Raw genomic sequence first — 12,839 nt, 5'->3', positions numbered from 1 at the left:
GTTCTGCCCTCATCACAGGGCTGGGACCTTGAGCCATTCCTGCCCCGAGCCTTTGCTTTGGTGACAGGCTGGAGGACCTCTCTGAAGATCTGACTTGTCTTCAGGGGTCCTGGGAAGAGACACAGCAGTCACAGAGGGCTCTAGGCAGCTGTCCCTGGGTGTGCATTGTGTGTGTGTTGGAACCGAGATGAGCCTGCTGCGGCCTCACTTAGCTCCCATAGACAGGAAACCTGCTGTCACACTGTCACACCCTGCCTGAGCTTTCCACCTAGAGGGAGTTCAGAGCCTGCCTTTTTTTTAAAAAACTAGTTTGCACAGAGGCCCTTCTAAATGGATTTTCACACTTCTCTGCCTCCTCCACTGGAGGTTATAGAACATAATTAAGCTTACCTCGGGGATGCAGGGTCATTGTTTAGAATTTCGGTTACGCGGCTCTGGAGCTGCGCTGTGCGGCTTCCGGCAAGGGTGTTACCCTCTCTGCGCTCCCACCTTCCTGGTCTTACTGCTGTTTCTTACACTATCCGTGTTGCTCGTGTATGTGTATGGGTGTGAGTGTGCATGGTAAACGTGGAGGTCAGAGGACAACTTGCCGGAATTCCTTCTTTGCTTCCACTGTGCGGGGTCCCTGGGATTGAATTTAGTCAGCCTCTGTGTGTGTGTGTGTGTGTGTGTGTGTGTGTGAGTGTGAGTAAGTGTGAGTGGTGTGTGTGTGTGTGTGATAGGCTATCACTATGTATCCCTCCCTGGCTGGCCTGGAACTCTCACTACATAGACTAGGCTGGCTTTGAACTCACAAATCTCTGCCAGCCTCTACCTCCTGAGTACCGAGCTCCCTCGAGACCAGTGCTACCTCACTGAGTTGTTGACAGGATTAAGGCACAGATAGAAAGATATCGGTGTGGAGGCAGCCCAGTGGGTGAAAGTGCTTGCTGTGTAAGCCCTGAGGGCCTTAGTTTGAATTCCCAGAGTCCATACAAGAACCGGACACTCCGTGTGAGCAACTGTCATCCCAGGGTTCCTACAGCGAGGCGGGAAGTGACAGGCCAGTCAGAAGCTTCAGGGTCAGCCAGCAGTGGCTTCAGGGTCAGCCAGCAGTGGACCACAGAGGCTGTCTCAACGAGGTAGAAGGCAATTAATACCTCAGTTGCCCTCTGCCTTCCAGAAGCATGCTCACACACACACACACACACACACACACACTCACACACATACACCTATTGCAACAAAGCCACACCTCCTAATAGTGCCGCTCCCTATGAGGGGCAATTACAATTCAAACCACCACGCCCTGAGTTTATGGAGTAGATGCTGCCAATGGCCCCTGTTTGAGAGATGGTGACACTGAGCACAGAGAGGGGAAGTGCCCCAGGTCCCATAGCAGGGAAGGAATGTGGCTGTCTCAGGCGGTGTCTGTGCTCTCCGAGCTGGCGCATGGGCATGGCTCGGCCTCCCCACTGTCGCTTAGCCTCGTGGCGGTTTGCACCTGCATCTCCACCGAGGCCGTGTGGTCTTCACTGGCCATTCACCTGCAAAAGCGAGGAAAGAGAAGCTGATGGACAGCAGGCTGGACTCCAGGGTCCAGCACAGCGGAGCTGTCGCTGGGGAGGCCACACAGGGCTGGGTGAGAAGGTGGACATTGACGGGATATCTGCCAGGCCTGACCAGGGTCTGCCGCGGCTGGGGGGGCGGAGCCCTGAATGGGAAGAGTCTGGGGGGGCATAACTGAGGAGTGGGGGGAGGGGGCCTGAGTCCTGAGGGGTAGGGGTTGGGTTAGCCTGAAGAGGAAGCCTGAGGGAGCCGAGTCTGAGAGGGGTGGGACCCTACGGAGGAGGGAGGCAGGGTCCTCAGAGGGCCTGGCTGCCTCTTTGCAGTGATGTCAGGGCAGTGGGGCAGGGAGGCTGGTCTGGGGGGGTCCCAATTAGCTGTGCTAGATGAGATTTGAAAGCCTCTTCTTATCCACCGTCCCCTTCCCCACACCCCACCCACCCGTCTCCCACTGTGAGCCTTGGACCCTGATTTATTCCTTGTCCCAACCCCCGTATGCCCTACCGCCTTAGAGTGTCCTGCGGGAGAACACTATGTTAGTGGAAGAGGACGCCTAGCTTCGAGCGTCCTCTAGGAACCACATGGGGCGTTGTGGGCAGTGCCAGGCTTTAGGGTCAGCAGGCCACGCTCAGAATGGCCTTTATTGCCGTGTCCCCACGGTACGAACTAGGAGAGTTACACATGGAGCACTTCATATCCTTGACCTCCTGTGCTGCTCACTGACACCTGTGAACTCCAGCGAGGGGAACCAGAGGCTCTTCGAGGTTTCCTGCCTTCCTTGGGGTCACATAGCTCCAAGTCGGGAGAGCTAGGGTTCGAACCGAGGGCAGCTTCAGATCCATCTGCTCCTCACTCAAGTCGCTGGGCCTCTAGGCCTATGCACTGCTGACTGCTGGTGAAACAACTCCTCTGGGCCACGGGTTAGCCAGGGGCGTGTGCCAGGCTTACTTAAGATGCTGCCTTGTCTGCCGTGTGGTGGCGGCCGCGGCAGCGGTGACACTTGGAAGGCAGAGGCAGGTGGATCTCTGCATGCCAGCTCAGTGCGAGCCTGGTCTACAGAGTGAGTTCCAGGACAGCTAGGGCTACACAGAGAAACCCTGTCTTGAAAAACAAAGCACAAAACAAAACAAGCTACCCTTGCCTGTCCCTCACCACCCTGTCCCCCCTCTCTCCAGGATGTGGCCACAATGCAGTTCTGTGCCAACAAGCTGGACAAGAAGGATTTCTTCGGGAAATCTGACCCCTTCTTGGCGTTCTACAGGAGCAATGAGGATGGAACGTGAGTTCCCATGGCCCAGCCCAAGGCACCTGTGCCCCAGACAGAGCTGGGAGGGTGTGGTCACCCCCGGGGGGCCCCTGCTATGTGGAGCTGATGCCCTAAGAAAGCTAATGTGGGGACGCTCAGCAGTGGTGGGTGCTGTGTATGCCCTGGGCAGTGTGCAAACACAGGGTTAGGGCAGAAACGCCTCATTCTGCAGCAGCCCCACCCCTCACGATCCCAGAGCGCCCTCAGAGGTTCCCCAACTGCATATCAGACCGGGCAATGCTGTGACTTTTCCCCACGGGGCGGCCCCACCTTCTTCCAAGCATATGTTAAGAACTACGGAGTTGAAAGGAAGACCCTACTCCCCCTCCCTTCTCATTAAGCTAGATCTAAGGGAAACATGCACCGATGTAGGTCAGCAACACAGAAAAAGACCCTGGCGGAAGATCTGAGAACCTAGGTCCCCTGCCAACTGCCGCCACCACCACCAAACGGCTCTGTGACCCCAGGGCAAGTCAGGCCCACTCTCTGGGCCTATTTTCTCGTCTATGAAATGAAGCAGTTGGATGAGGGGGTCTCCGTGGTCTCCTTAAGCAGCCGGTTCTGGGATTCTACAGAAGGCGGAAGTGATGAGGGCAGGAGGGTTAATTGGAGAAACTCGAGCCAGGAAGAAAATGGGTCCTTGGGGTGGAGCGAGGCTGCTTGACGAACCAGAGAGCCAACCTTGTACAGAGCTAGAGCCCAGGGCACACTGGTACCTTGTGTTGAACTGCCAGTGTGTGCACTAGTGGGCTGTGTGTGTGTGTGTGAGTGTGTGTGTGAGTGTGTGAGTGTGTGGTGTGTGTGAGTGAGTGTGTATGTGTGTGTGAGTGTGTGTGGTGTGTGTGAGTGTGTGTGAGTGTGTGGGGTGTGTGTGTGAGTGTGTGTGAGTGTGTGAGTGTGTGGTGTGTGTGAGTGAGTGTGTATGTGTGTATGTGTGTGTGAGTGTGTGTGAGTGTGTGTGAGTGTGGTGTGTGTGTGTGTGTGTGTGTGTGTGTGTGTGTGTGTGTGTGTGTGTTGGGGGCAGGGAAGCAGCAGGCAAGAGGTGTATTTCAGTGCAAGAAAAAACCCAATTTTTAAACCTGAACTACTGAACAGGAAATTAGGTGTGATCATTTGCATGACAAAGGGCTTTGTCTCTCAGAGAACTCCCAACGGGGGCTCTTTAAATATTCCTGAACATTCTGACTTGTCTTTAGTGGACGGAAGGAAAAGGAAAAGGAAAAGGCTCTGGCTGGTTGCTCTACTCGGGTGTCCATGTACTGTCCCCTCCGGAGAGGCGGAGCCCTGGCTCGTAGGGCCCTGGTGGAGGGCGGGAGGGGGTTGGGAGCAGGAGAGCGGCGCTGGGAGGGCTGTGTGGGAAGGATCTGGGGTTCGTGACTGTGACTGACGCGGAACGGGATCGGGTGGGAGGTGCTCGAACTGAGCTCAGCTGTGGGTGGGAGCAGGGCAGGGAGGGGACAGAGGAGCATCATGCAGACCTGTGGGGACCAGCACTAAGGCCTTTTCCTGGGGGTAGTAGAGCCAGGGGATCCCTAGTGCTGGGGATGCCAAAGGAACTGGTCCAACGGCTGTGGCCTTGGGAGTTATTTGGGGAGTGTCACTCGGGTGTGATGGAGCCTGTGGGGAGGAAACCATGATCCCTGGGAGTCCTATGGGTACTGGAGAAATTGTCCGTGGACCACAGAGTGGTGACCAGTGCCCTTGTCCCCTCAAGGCAGACACTGAGCTAGAGAGGAAAGGTGATCATCCGGGTGTGAAGAGGGGAGAGGGTGGGCCAGGGACATGAAGGGTCATCAGCCAGGGGGCGCTGCAGGCTACTCTGGCTACGCTGGAGCTGTTCCAGTCTTGTTGCCCGCCTGCCCCTCCAGCCCATCCAGAGGTTACAACCAAGCTGCCTGCTGGTCCCTGGCCTGGCATCAGTAGGTAGGTACAACCTAATAATTTTAGGCAGTTGTAACCCCACAGGACCTTCTAGAATGCTCCCTGTCTGAATGGCCACTGTATCACTTCTCCTTTAGCTGTGATGAAATACCCTGACAAAAGCAACTTCAGGAAAGTTCTGTTTAGCTCACAGTTGGAAGGTGGGGAGGTCAAGGCAGCAGGAGCAAGAGGGCCACATTGCATCACAGGGGGAAGCAGAGCGTCCCGGTCCAGGAAATGAGTGGGGGCGTGTGTCTGTGTGTGTGTGTCTCTGTGTGTGTCTGTGTACATGTGTGTATGTCTGTGTCTCTGTATGTGACTGTGTACATGTATGTATGTCTGTGTGTGTCTCTGTGTGTGACTGTGTACATGTATGTCTGTGTGTGTATGTCTGTGTGTGTCTCTGTGTGTGACTGTGTACATGTGTGTATGTCTGTGTGTGTCTCTGTGTGTGACTGTGTACGTGTGTGTATGTCTGTGTATGTATGTCTGTGTGTGTCTCTGTGTGTGACTGTGTACATGTATGTGAGTATGTCTGTGTGTGTATGTCTGTGTGTGTCTCTGTGTGTGACTGTGTACATGTGTCTGTGTGTGTCTCTCTGGATGTGTGTGTCTATCTGCCTCTGTGACTGTGTGTGTGTGTCTGTATTCATGTCTGTGTGACTGTGTATGTGTCTGTCTGTCTCTGTGTCTGTGTATATGTGATTATGCATGTGTCTGTCTATGTGTGTGTGCGTGTGTGTGTGTGTGTGTGTGTGTGTGTGTGTGTGTGTGTCTGTGTCAGAAGATAACTTTTGGGAGTCTGCCCTCTCTTCCCACCATCTGGGTCCTAGGGACAAGTGCCTTTAACCACCAAACCACCTCCTCAGCCCTAGCCACTCTTCTTATACTCATTTTCCATCAAAGGACACTCAGGGAAGATTTGCCTGGGGACACACAGCTGGCCCCAGGGCTGGGACTCAACATCTGCCTGACAGATGGGTGACGCTCTCCCCTATCCATGCTCCATCTGTGTGTCAAAATGAACTGTCTACGGGGATCACTTGGCATAGCGGAGCCTGGTACCTACCAGGCAAGGGCAGCCGAGGAGTTAAGAAGCCTGTGGAGCTGATGGTGGGGACAGCAGGGTTTAAAGAAAGCAGCTAGTGCCTGGGACAGAGGCAAGACGACCCAGGCTCCAGGAGGGAACGTGGAGGAGGGAAGCTGGGCTGCAGTTTAGGAGACCGCTTGAGCTCTTGCGCCGTGAAGGAAGGATAGAGGTCTGTGTGGGAGGACTGAGGCAGCGGGGAAAAAGTCCACCCTTTAGTGGAATGTTCCAGGGTAGATCCCTGAAGCCCAGGGTGCCTCTGCAGTCTGACTCCCCACTGGTTAGCTGCCCCCTGTCACTCTCTGTTACCCTCAGTCACCTACCCCCGCCTCAGGCATTGGGCCCCTCCTGCCCCATGCCCGTCCCCTCCTCCAGCTCAGGGGTTAGCTACAAGGTCTCCCACGTGGATCTCGCACTCCAGTGGGTGGGTGAGGAGGAGCACAGAAAGAACCGCTCAGCCTGGTGACAAGAATGACATTTTGACTTGAAAATTGCCGAAGAAGAAGCAGTACAGGCTGTGTGGGCTCGGGTGGGCCCTGGCGCTTCCTGGTGACCTTTCCAAGCTGGAATGTCTCTGGGGTGGGAGAGCTTTGCCCGGCATCCTTGTGGCAGGGCTGCTCCTGAGACAGGTGGCTAGCTCCACGAGGGGAGTGGGCAGGACACCGTGTCAGGAGAGCAGAGACAGCCCATCCCATGGTTAAGAGAGCAGGTTCTTGGGTTCCATCTGGAGATGCTCAAGGGTCTCATGTGGCCCAAGGAGAGGGTTTTGCCTCTACCTGACTGAAATGCCCACAAAAGCTATAGAATCGCTCCCCAGCGATGCACAGTTCCTGCTTTTTTTTTTTTTTTTTTTTTTTAAAGACAGTGTCTCACGATGTAGCTTTGGCTGGCCTGGAACTCAGAGAGGTCCAAAGATGTGAGCCACCATGCCTGGAGGCTCCTTTTTATTTTATTGTTTTTTTGTTGTTGTTTTGTTTTGTTTTAGCAGGCTCTTGGGCTGCCGTAGCTAGAGCTAAGTGCTATCAAGCATCTACCTACTGAACATGCCTGGCCCTCATCAGTTCCTTTTAAAGTTTGACTGGAAGCCGACAGTGGTGGTGCTGCCTCTAATCCCAGCACTCTGGAGGCAGAGGCGGGAGGATCTCTGTGAGTTCAAGGTCAGCCTGGTCTACAGAGTGAGTTCCAGGACAGAACAAGGCTAAACAGAAAACCCTGTCTTGAAAACCAGCAACAACAAAAGTATGACTTAGGGATGGCTTAGCCATCACGAGCACTTCCTGTTGTAGGAGATCTGGGCTTGGTTCCCTGGATGGTTCCTAGTCACCCATTGCTCCAGTTCTAGGAGACCCAACATCCACTACAGGCCTCCACAGGCAACTGCAAAATGTGGTACATATAAACTCCCTCAGACACATACAAAATAAAATAATTTTTGTTTGTTATGTTTTTTTTTAAAGACATTCCTTGGCTGTCCTAGAACTCACTCTGTAGACCAGGCTGGCCTCAAGCACACAGAGACCCGCCTGCTTCTACCTCCTAAGTGCTGGGATTAAAAGTGTGTGCCACCACACCCAGCTACTTTTCTTTTTTTTTTTTTTAATGGTTGATAGCTAGGCATGGTGGCAGTTCTTAGAATCCCAGCACAGGAAAGGTGGAGGAAGAAAGATGGGGAGTTCAAGTTCACCCTAAGTGACATGAGACCCTATCACAAAATAAACAAAAGATGATTATCTACTGAGGCCAGCCATTGTTCTGGGATGCCTCAGTCATCAACATCAGGAACATTATTTGATCCTGCAGACCTTCAGTTTTACTGACAGGTCACAGCACAATGTTTAAAGAGAGAAATAGATGGTGTCAGACAGTGACAAATGCGATGGGAAGGGTAAGCCCGGAAGGAGAAAGACAATGAGTGTCACTGTCAGGGTTTGCACATCCATGCAGTTGGAGAGGGTCCTGGGGGTGATGTCTGGCTGGAAGGCAGTGATGATGAGCGCAAAGATGGACCCAGGGGATGGAGAAGGTATCCAAGGGAGGGGGACATCAGGCATACACTGGCGCATACCCACCCACCTAGGCCTGAGGTTCAGCTCCTGGGCTCCCACGGAAGGAACTGCCCAGAGAGAAAGGGCTTGGTCAGTGTCACACAGGAGACTGGCCCCACGACAGTGACTACAATGCAGGTCCCTGACAGTCCCCGAGAGATACGCTGCTCCAGGCAAGGCCCAGCCTGCTTCCCTGCTGTGTAGCCTGTCTGTGGCTGTGAGGGTGACTCTTCCTGTCACGAGAGAAGGGCTGTGACATTGGCCACCTGAGCTCCTGGCCTGATGCTGTCCCCTCCATTCTTCCTGGCCAGGTTCACCATCTGCCACAAGACCGAGGTCATGAAGAACACGCTCAACCCGGTGTGGCAGACCTTCTCCATCCCTGTGAGGGCCCTGTGCAACGGGGACTATGACAGGTGAGATGCGGGTACCTGGGGTGTCTGGGGTTCTTTATTGCCCTGGGAGGGGCAGATGGCGTGGAAATAAGGAATGAGGGGGTAGAGGCAGGAGGGGCCTATCTCCAGCAACCTCACTCTTGGCCACTGGACTCTGGAATCGGGATTCCAGGGACACTCCTTGACAACCTGGTGGGCATAACTGAGGGGGGTGAGGATGACGGCAAAATTATGAAGCATTTTATCATATTACATGCAGACTGTCCTCTTATCTCCATGCATTTGTGCCAGTGATGGAGTTCTGCCCCTGATTAAGGGAGCTGTTGCAGGGCGGTGGTGGCGCACGCCTTTAATCCCAGCACTAGGGAGGCGGAGGCAGGCAGATCTCTGTGAGTTCGAGGCCAGCCTGGTCTACAAGAGCTAGTTCCAGGACAGCCTCCAAAGCCACAGAGAAACCCTGTCTCGAAAAACCAAAAAAAAAAAAAAAAAAAAAAAAAAGGGAGCCGTCAGCCTGGGCGAGTTCTCACCTGCCAGTCTTTCCACTGTCCTTCCCGGAAGAATGAGCCCGGGAATCCTGCTGACCTCCCAGGGCACGCACGTGAAGCCAGCTGCAAGAGGGATAACGTGCACAGCTAGCATCCTCTGTCTGCTCACTGACTGAGACCCTGACACGTGCTAGCTCCAGCTAGGAAGTCAGCCGGGAGCCAATGTGCCCACCTCACCTCTACCCAGCGTCACTGAGCTTAAGTGTTCGTGGGGGAGGCAGACATTAATCCAGTAATCACACTGAGAAGCATGTCATTACCCACTGCAGAAGGCGCCGGATAGAGCAGGGGGCGGGGAGGGGGGGCGGGTCCGGTGCATGGGTGCCGCAAATAGTATTGGTGGTCACGAAGCCACCTAAGCACGGGCTGCAGAAGTGGGGTGTCTGCTGGCCGCTCCCACAGAAGCCCTGGGGCATCATGACAGACTCCTTGGGGGTGCACTGGGACTCTGCACAGGGTTTCCAAGGGTGTATGGGGGCGGTGAGCAGACGGGTGGCATCCTGGTGCCTGTTTCCCTCTACGGACGCTGAAGGGCGCTCATAAGACGCACGGTGGCCGTCTTTTGTCCTCTTGGCTGGGACAGGAACACAGCAGTCTGTTCCCCAGGGGTTCGGGGTTTCATGCCCAGTGCCTACTCTCTGACTTAGGTGGCATTCAAGGGCAGGTGGCACTCTCTGTCTTCTGGGACCTTCCGGTCTGACCATGGGAGCTCAGGCACACACAAGTTCCGTAGACAGCTTAGTAACTGTGCAGAATGAACTGGGGGACAAAGAGAATGTTGTGGTCCATCAAACCCCTTGTACACGCCTAGCTGGGAGCCAGGGCACCTGGAGTTGGGGAGGGGACAGGATAGCATTGGATTCTAAAGGAGGCTGGGGACAGCTGGAAGGTTGGGGCTGTAGGTACCGGGCAAGAGGCTTGGAAAGGATGGAGAGCCAGGAGAATATGGGAGAGCAGAGGGTAGAGTCACATAAGCCTGCCTCTTTAGGGAGGAGCTCCCAGAACCCAGCTGGATCATATAGATAGACAGGGAGAGGGATAGTGTGAGTGGGGCCTGGGTTAACCACTGGTCCCCTGGAGGAGGTGAGTGGTGGGAAGGGCAGACAGGCCTGAGCCCAGCTCCATCTTCCTCCAGGGTGGCTGGCTCTCCTTCTCCATGGCTGGGCACAAATTGGCTGTGACATGATTGGCAGCAGATGTAATCCATCCGTCAGTGTGTCTGGCTGACTCTTATCCCGGCCTTGTATTGCCCCGAGCACCCACTGAGGAGGCGCTGTGTCAGAGGCCACTGTCCCTCTCCAATCGGCCCTCTGGCAAACTCAGTACAGGGTGTCGCTGTGCCGGGTGCTTTGGGGGCCCGTTGACGTCTCCGGTTGTCCCAGCCGGTGAGGAGGCAGACTGGCCATGATCACAGCTAAGGCTCTCAGTGACACCTTACCTCACACCAGATCTACAGGATGCCCCACGTATGAACTGAGCCCATCCTCCTAGCAACCTGGGTAGAGCTTCCAACATGGCTGTGCTTCATAGATGAGGGGGTGAATCCCAGAGAGGACTGGGGACCGTCCAGCGTCCTGCTTCCAGCCGTGGTGGAGAGAGACACAGGAGTTGGTCCAGGCTGGCTTTAAAAGCTGTTCCTAAATGTCCGTGACAGTGTGACCCAGCACCTGGAGAGACTCAGAGAAACTTTGCTCAGAGATGAGGGCCTTGAGCTCTGGGGACCTGAGATAGGGACACCCCAGCGAGGTCATTTCAATCCTTAAAACATTTCAAGGTCGTCTCAGGTGGTTCAGAGAGGAGAAGGAGCTGGGACCGGCAAGAAGGAAGGTTCAAAAGACCTTGATATCTGGCTGACTGGGGGAGGCAGAAGTGTGCTAAGCTCTCACTTGGCACTCAGGATCGCCAGGGAGGTGCCTAGTGCCAGGGAAGTGTGACAGGGTCAGATTCTTACTGAATAGGCTGCTCTCTGTGGGTTTTCTTGTTGTTTTTTTTTAATCCCAGCCCATAGGCCACCCACAGCCAATTTGGAAAGAACAATCCTAAGGTAGGGGAGTTGTGTTCATGTTTGGAGATGAGCTGTGATTCTAATCCTAGGAAGAATAAGTGTCTGAAGGCCAGGCACAGCTCAAAGGGGAGGGGACAGAGGCCATTTCGGTGAGGCCATAGACCCAGAGCAAGGAGGAAGAGGAGGTGGGATGGGAGGGAGGAAGGGGCTGAGAGAGAGCACTGCCAGGGAACTAAGCAAGGAGAGAGAGCGTGCTGGAAGGCTGGATGTCTGTACTGAGAGCTAGCAGTACCCCAAAATGATGGGGTGAAAGTAGTTCCTGCTGTTAAAATTATGGGATACTTAGGATGTGAGTCACACTAGTCCCAGTTGGCTTACACACTTTTTTTTACGTCGTGAAAAATAGCCTTAGGAGCCTCACTCCTGATGTGCCCATTTCACAGATGAGAAAACGGAGGGTCGAAGTCTATGTCAGAACAAGACAGTGCCTTCCCTTCTGTAGATGCCACCTCTGGGCTCAGCCCGGGTCTGGGGTCCCCCTTGTCACTCTTCCGTGTGTCTCTCTTCTGAAACAAAGCCAAATCTGAATGGCCCAGCTGAGCAGAGCTCAAGTGAGAGGAGGGAGCAGGGTCAGAGCCCCTCCAGCCCTGGGGTGTCAGACAGGGCTCTGGTGAGAAGGACTTCCCTGGTGTCCTCAGAGTCTGTCCTACTGGTTAGCATTCTGTGAGTTGAGGGTTTCCCTGATTAAACCAGGTCCACCCAGGTCAGGCTGCTGTTATCCACTCATGGTGAGCGAACAGATTGTCCAGGTGGGAGCTAAGGGGCAGAGTACTCACCCGAGCTGAGAGTGCTCCACCACCACCGTGGGAGTGCTCCACCACCACCTCCAGCCGCTCGCTTCTGTGGCACCACGACACTGAACGGTGGCATAGGGAGGGGCCAGGCACGCTACCAAGTGCTTCGAGCATGGCTGCAAGGGCTTCCATATCAGTCCTGCGTAGCACATGGAGAAACTGGCTTCAGATGGGACAGTCCATGCCCATCTCTCTGCTGCTATGGCGGAGGCACGGTCTTCCCCTCACCACGGTTCCCTCAGAATATCTGTTGGGGAGAGAAAGCCTTGAGGGCCTGTCAGCCCTAGGGCCTTGTGGACAGCACGGAAAGATCCCCCTTCTCCTGCCCCGAGCAGCCGTTAGTACCGCTATGGTTCAGAGATGACTACAGGCTTTATTTTGGGCCACCACCTAGCTCCCAAATTGTGACACGGGGACTTACTAGTTATGAGTGCTTGGCCTTATCCTTGTATTAACAACTTGTATTAACCTGCTTCTCTTCATCTACATTTTGTCTGGGGCCTTTTACCTTTCTTTCGTTCTGTACGCCCTCCTTTCACAGCTGGCTCTGTGTCTGTCTGGCAGCCGGCTGGCTCTGGGTGTCTGGCTGGCCCCAGGAGGGAGTCTCCCTCTCTTCTTCCCCCAGCCTAGATTCCTCCTCCTACTTATTCTCTCAGCCCGCCAGCCCTGCCTGTCCCTCCTCTGCCTACCTATTGGTCATTCAGCTTTTTATTAGACCAATCAGGTGCCTTAAGCCGGCAGAGTGGAAACAGCAACACATCTTTACATAATTAAACAAATGCAGCATAAAGGAATGTCACAGGCTTTACCTTGTTAAAGCAATACTCTGCAACATAGACAAATTGTAACACATCCTTGCCTAGTTAAATATTCTGCAACAGTGTATCCTATGGTTGGTACTCAGGGAGGAGGCCCAGAGATTTCCCCAGCATGCCCACCCTGCTGGCCTCATTGCGATGTGGCTTTGTGGTTTCCCGAGTGTCAGAGGCCTGGGACACTGACCCCTGACCTTCACTCTGGGCCTTGCTCTGGTGCCTCTCTGTGTTTTTGTGAAACCGGGGAACTGTTAGCAGCATAGCCCATTCACAAAGGTGTTATAGGTGATCCCTGCCAGCTGGCAAGTGCTAAGTGCCTCAG

The 12,839-nt window shown here is 54.4% G+C and overlaps 1 protein-coding gene across 2 annotated transcripts in view; it reads left to right on the top strand.

Moving 5' to 3' along the window:
- The window catches only part of Cpne5 (copine 5), an 85,809-nt gene that overhangs the window by 51,126 nt on the left and 21,844 nt on the right, over positions 1–12,839 (top strand). For both annotated transcript variants that reach the window (XM_005084911.4, XM_013124361.3), the window contains 2 exons: positions 2,721–2,824; positions 8,215–8,319. In XM_005084911.4, the coding sequence (XP_005084968.1) occupies positions 2,721–2,824; positions 8,215–8,319 (209 nt within the window). The remainder of the gene's footprint in view (positions 1–2,720; positions 2,825–8,214; positions 8,320–12,839) is intronic.

The sequence above is a fragment of the Mesocricetus auratus genome, unplaced genomic scaffold, assembly GCF_017639785.1.
Source record: "Mesocricetus auratus isolate SY011 unplaced genomic scaffold, BCM_Maur_2.0 Super-Scaffold_100027, whole genome shotgun sequence".
Taxonomy (NCBI): Eukaryota; Metazoa; Chordata; class Mammalia; order Rodentia; family Cricetidae; genus Mesocricetus; species Mesocricetus auratus.
This window is presented reverse-complemented; position numbering and strand designations above follow the sequence as displayed.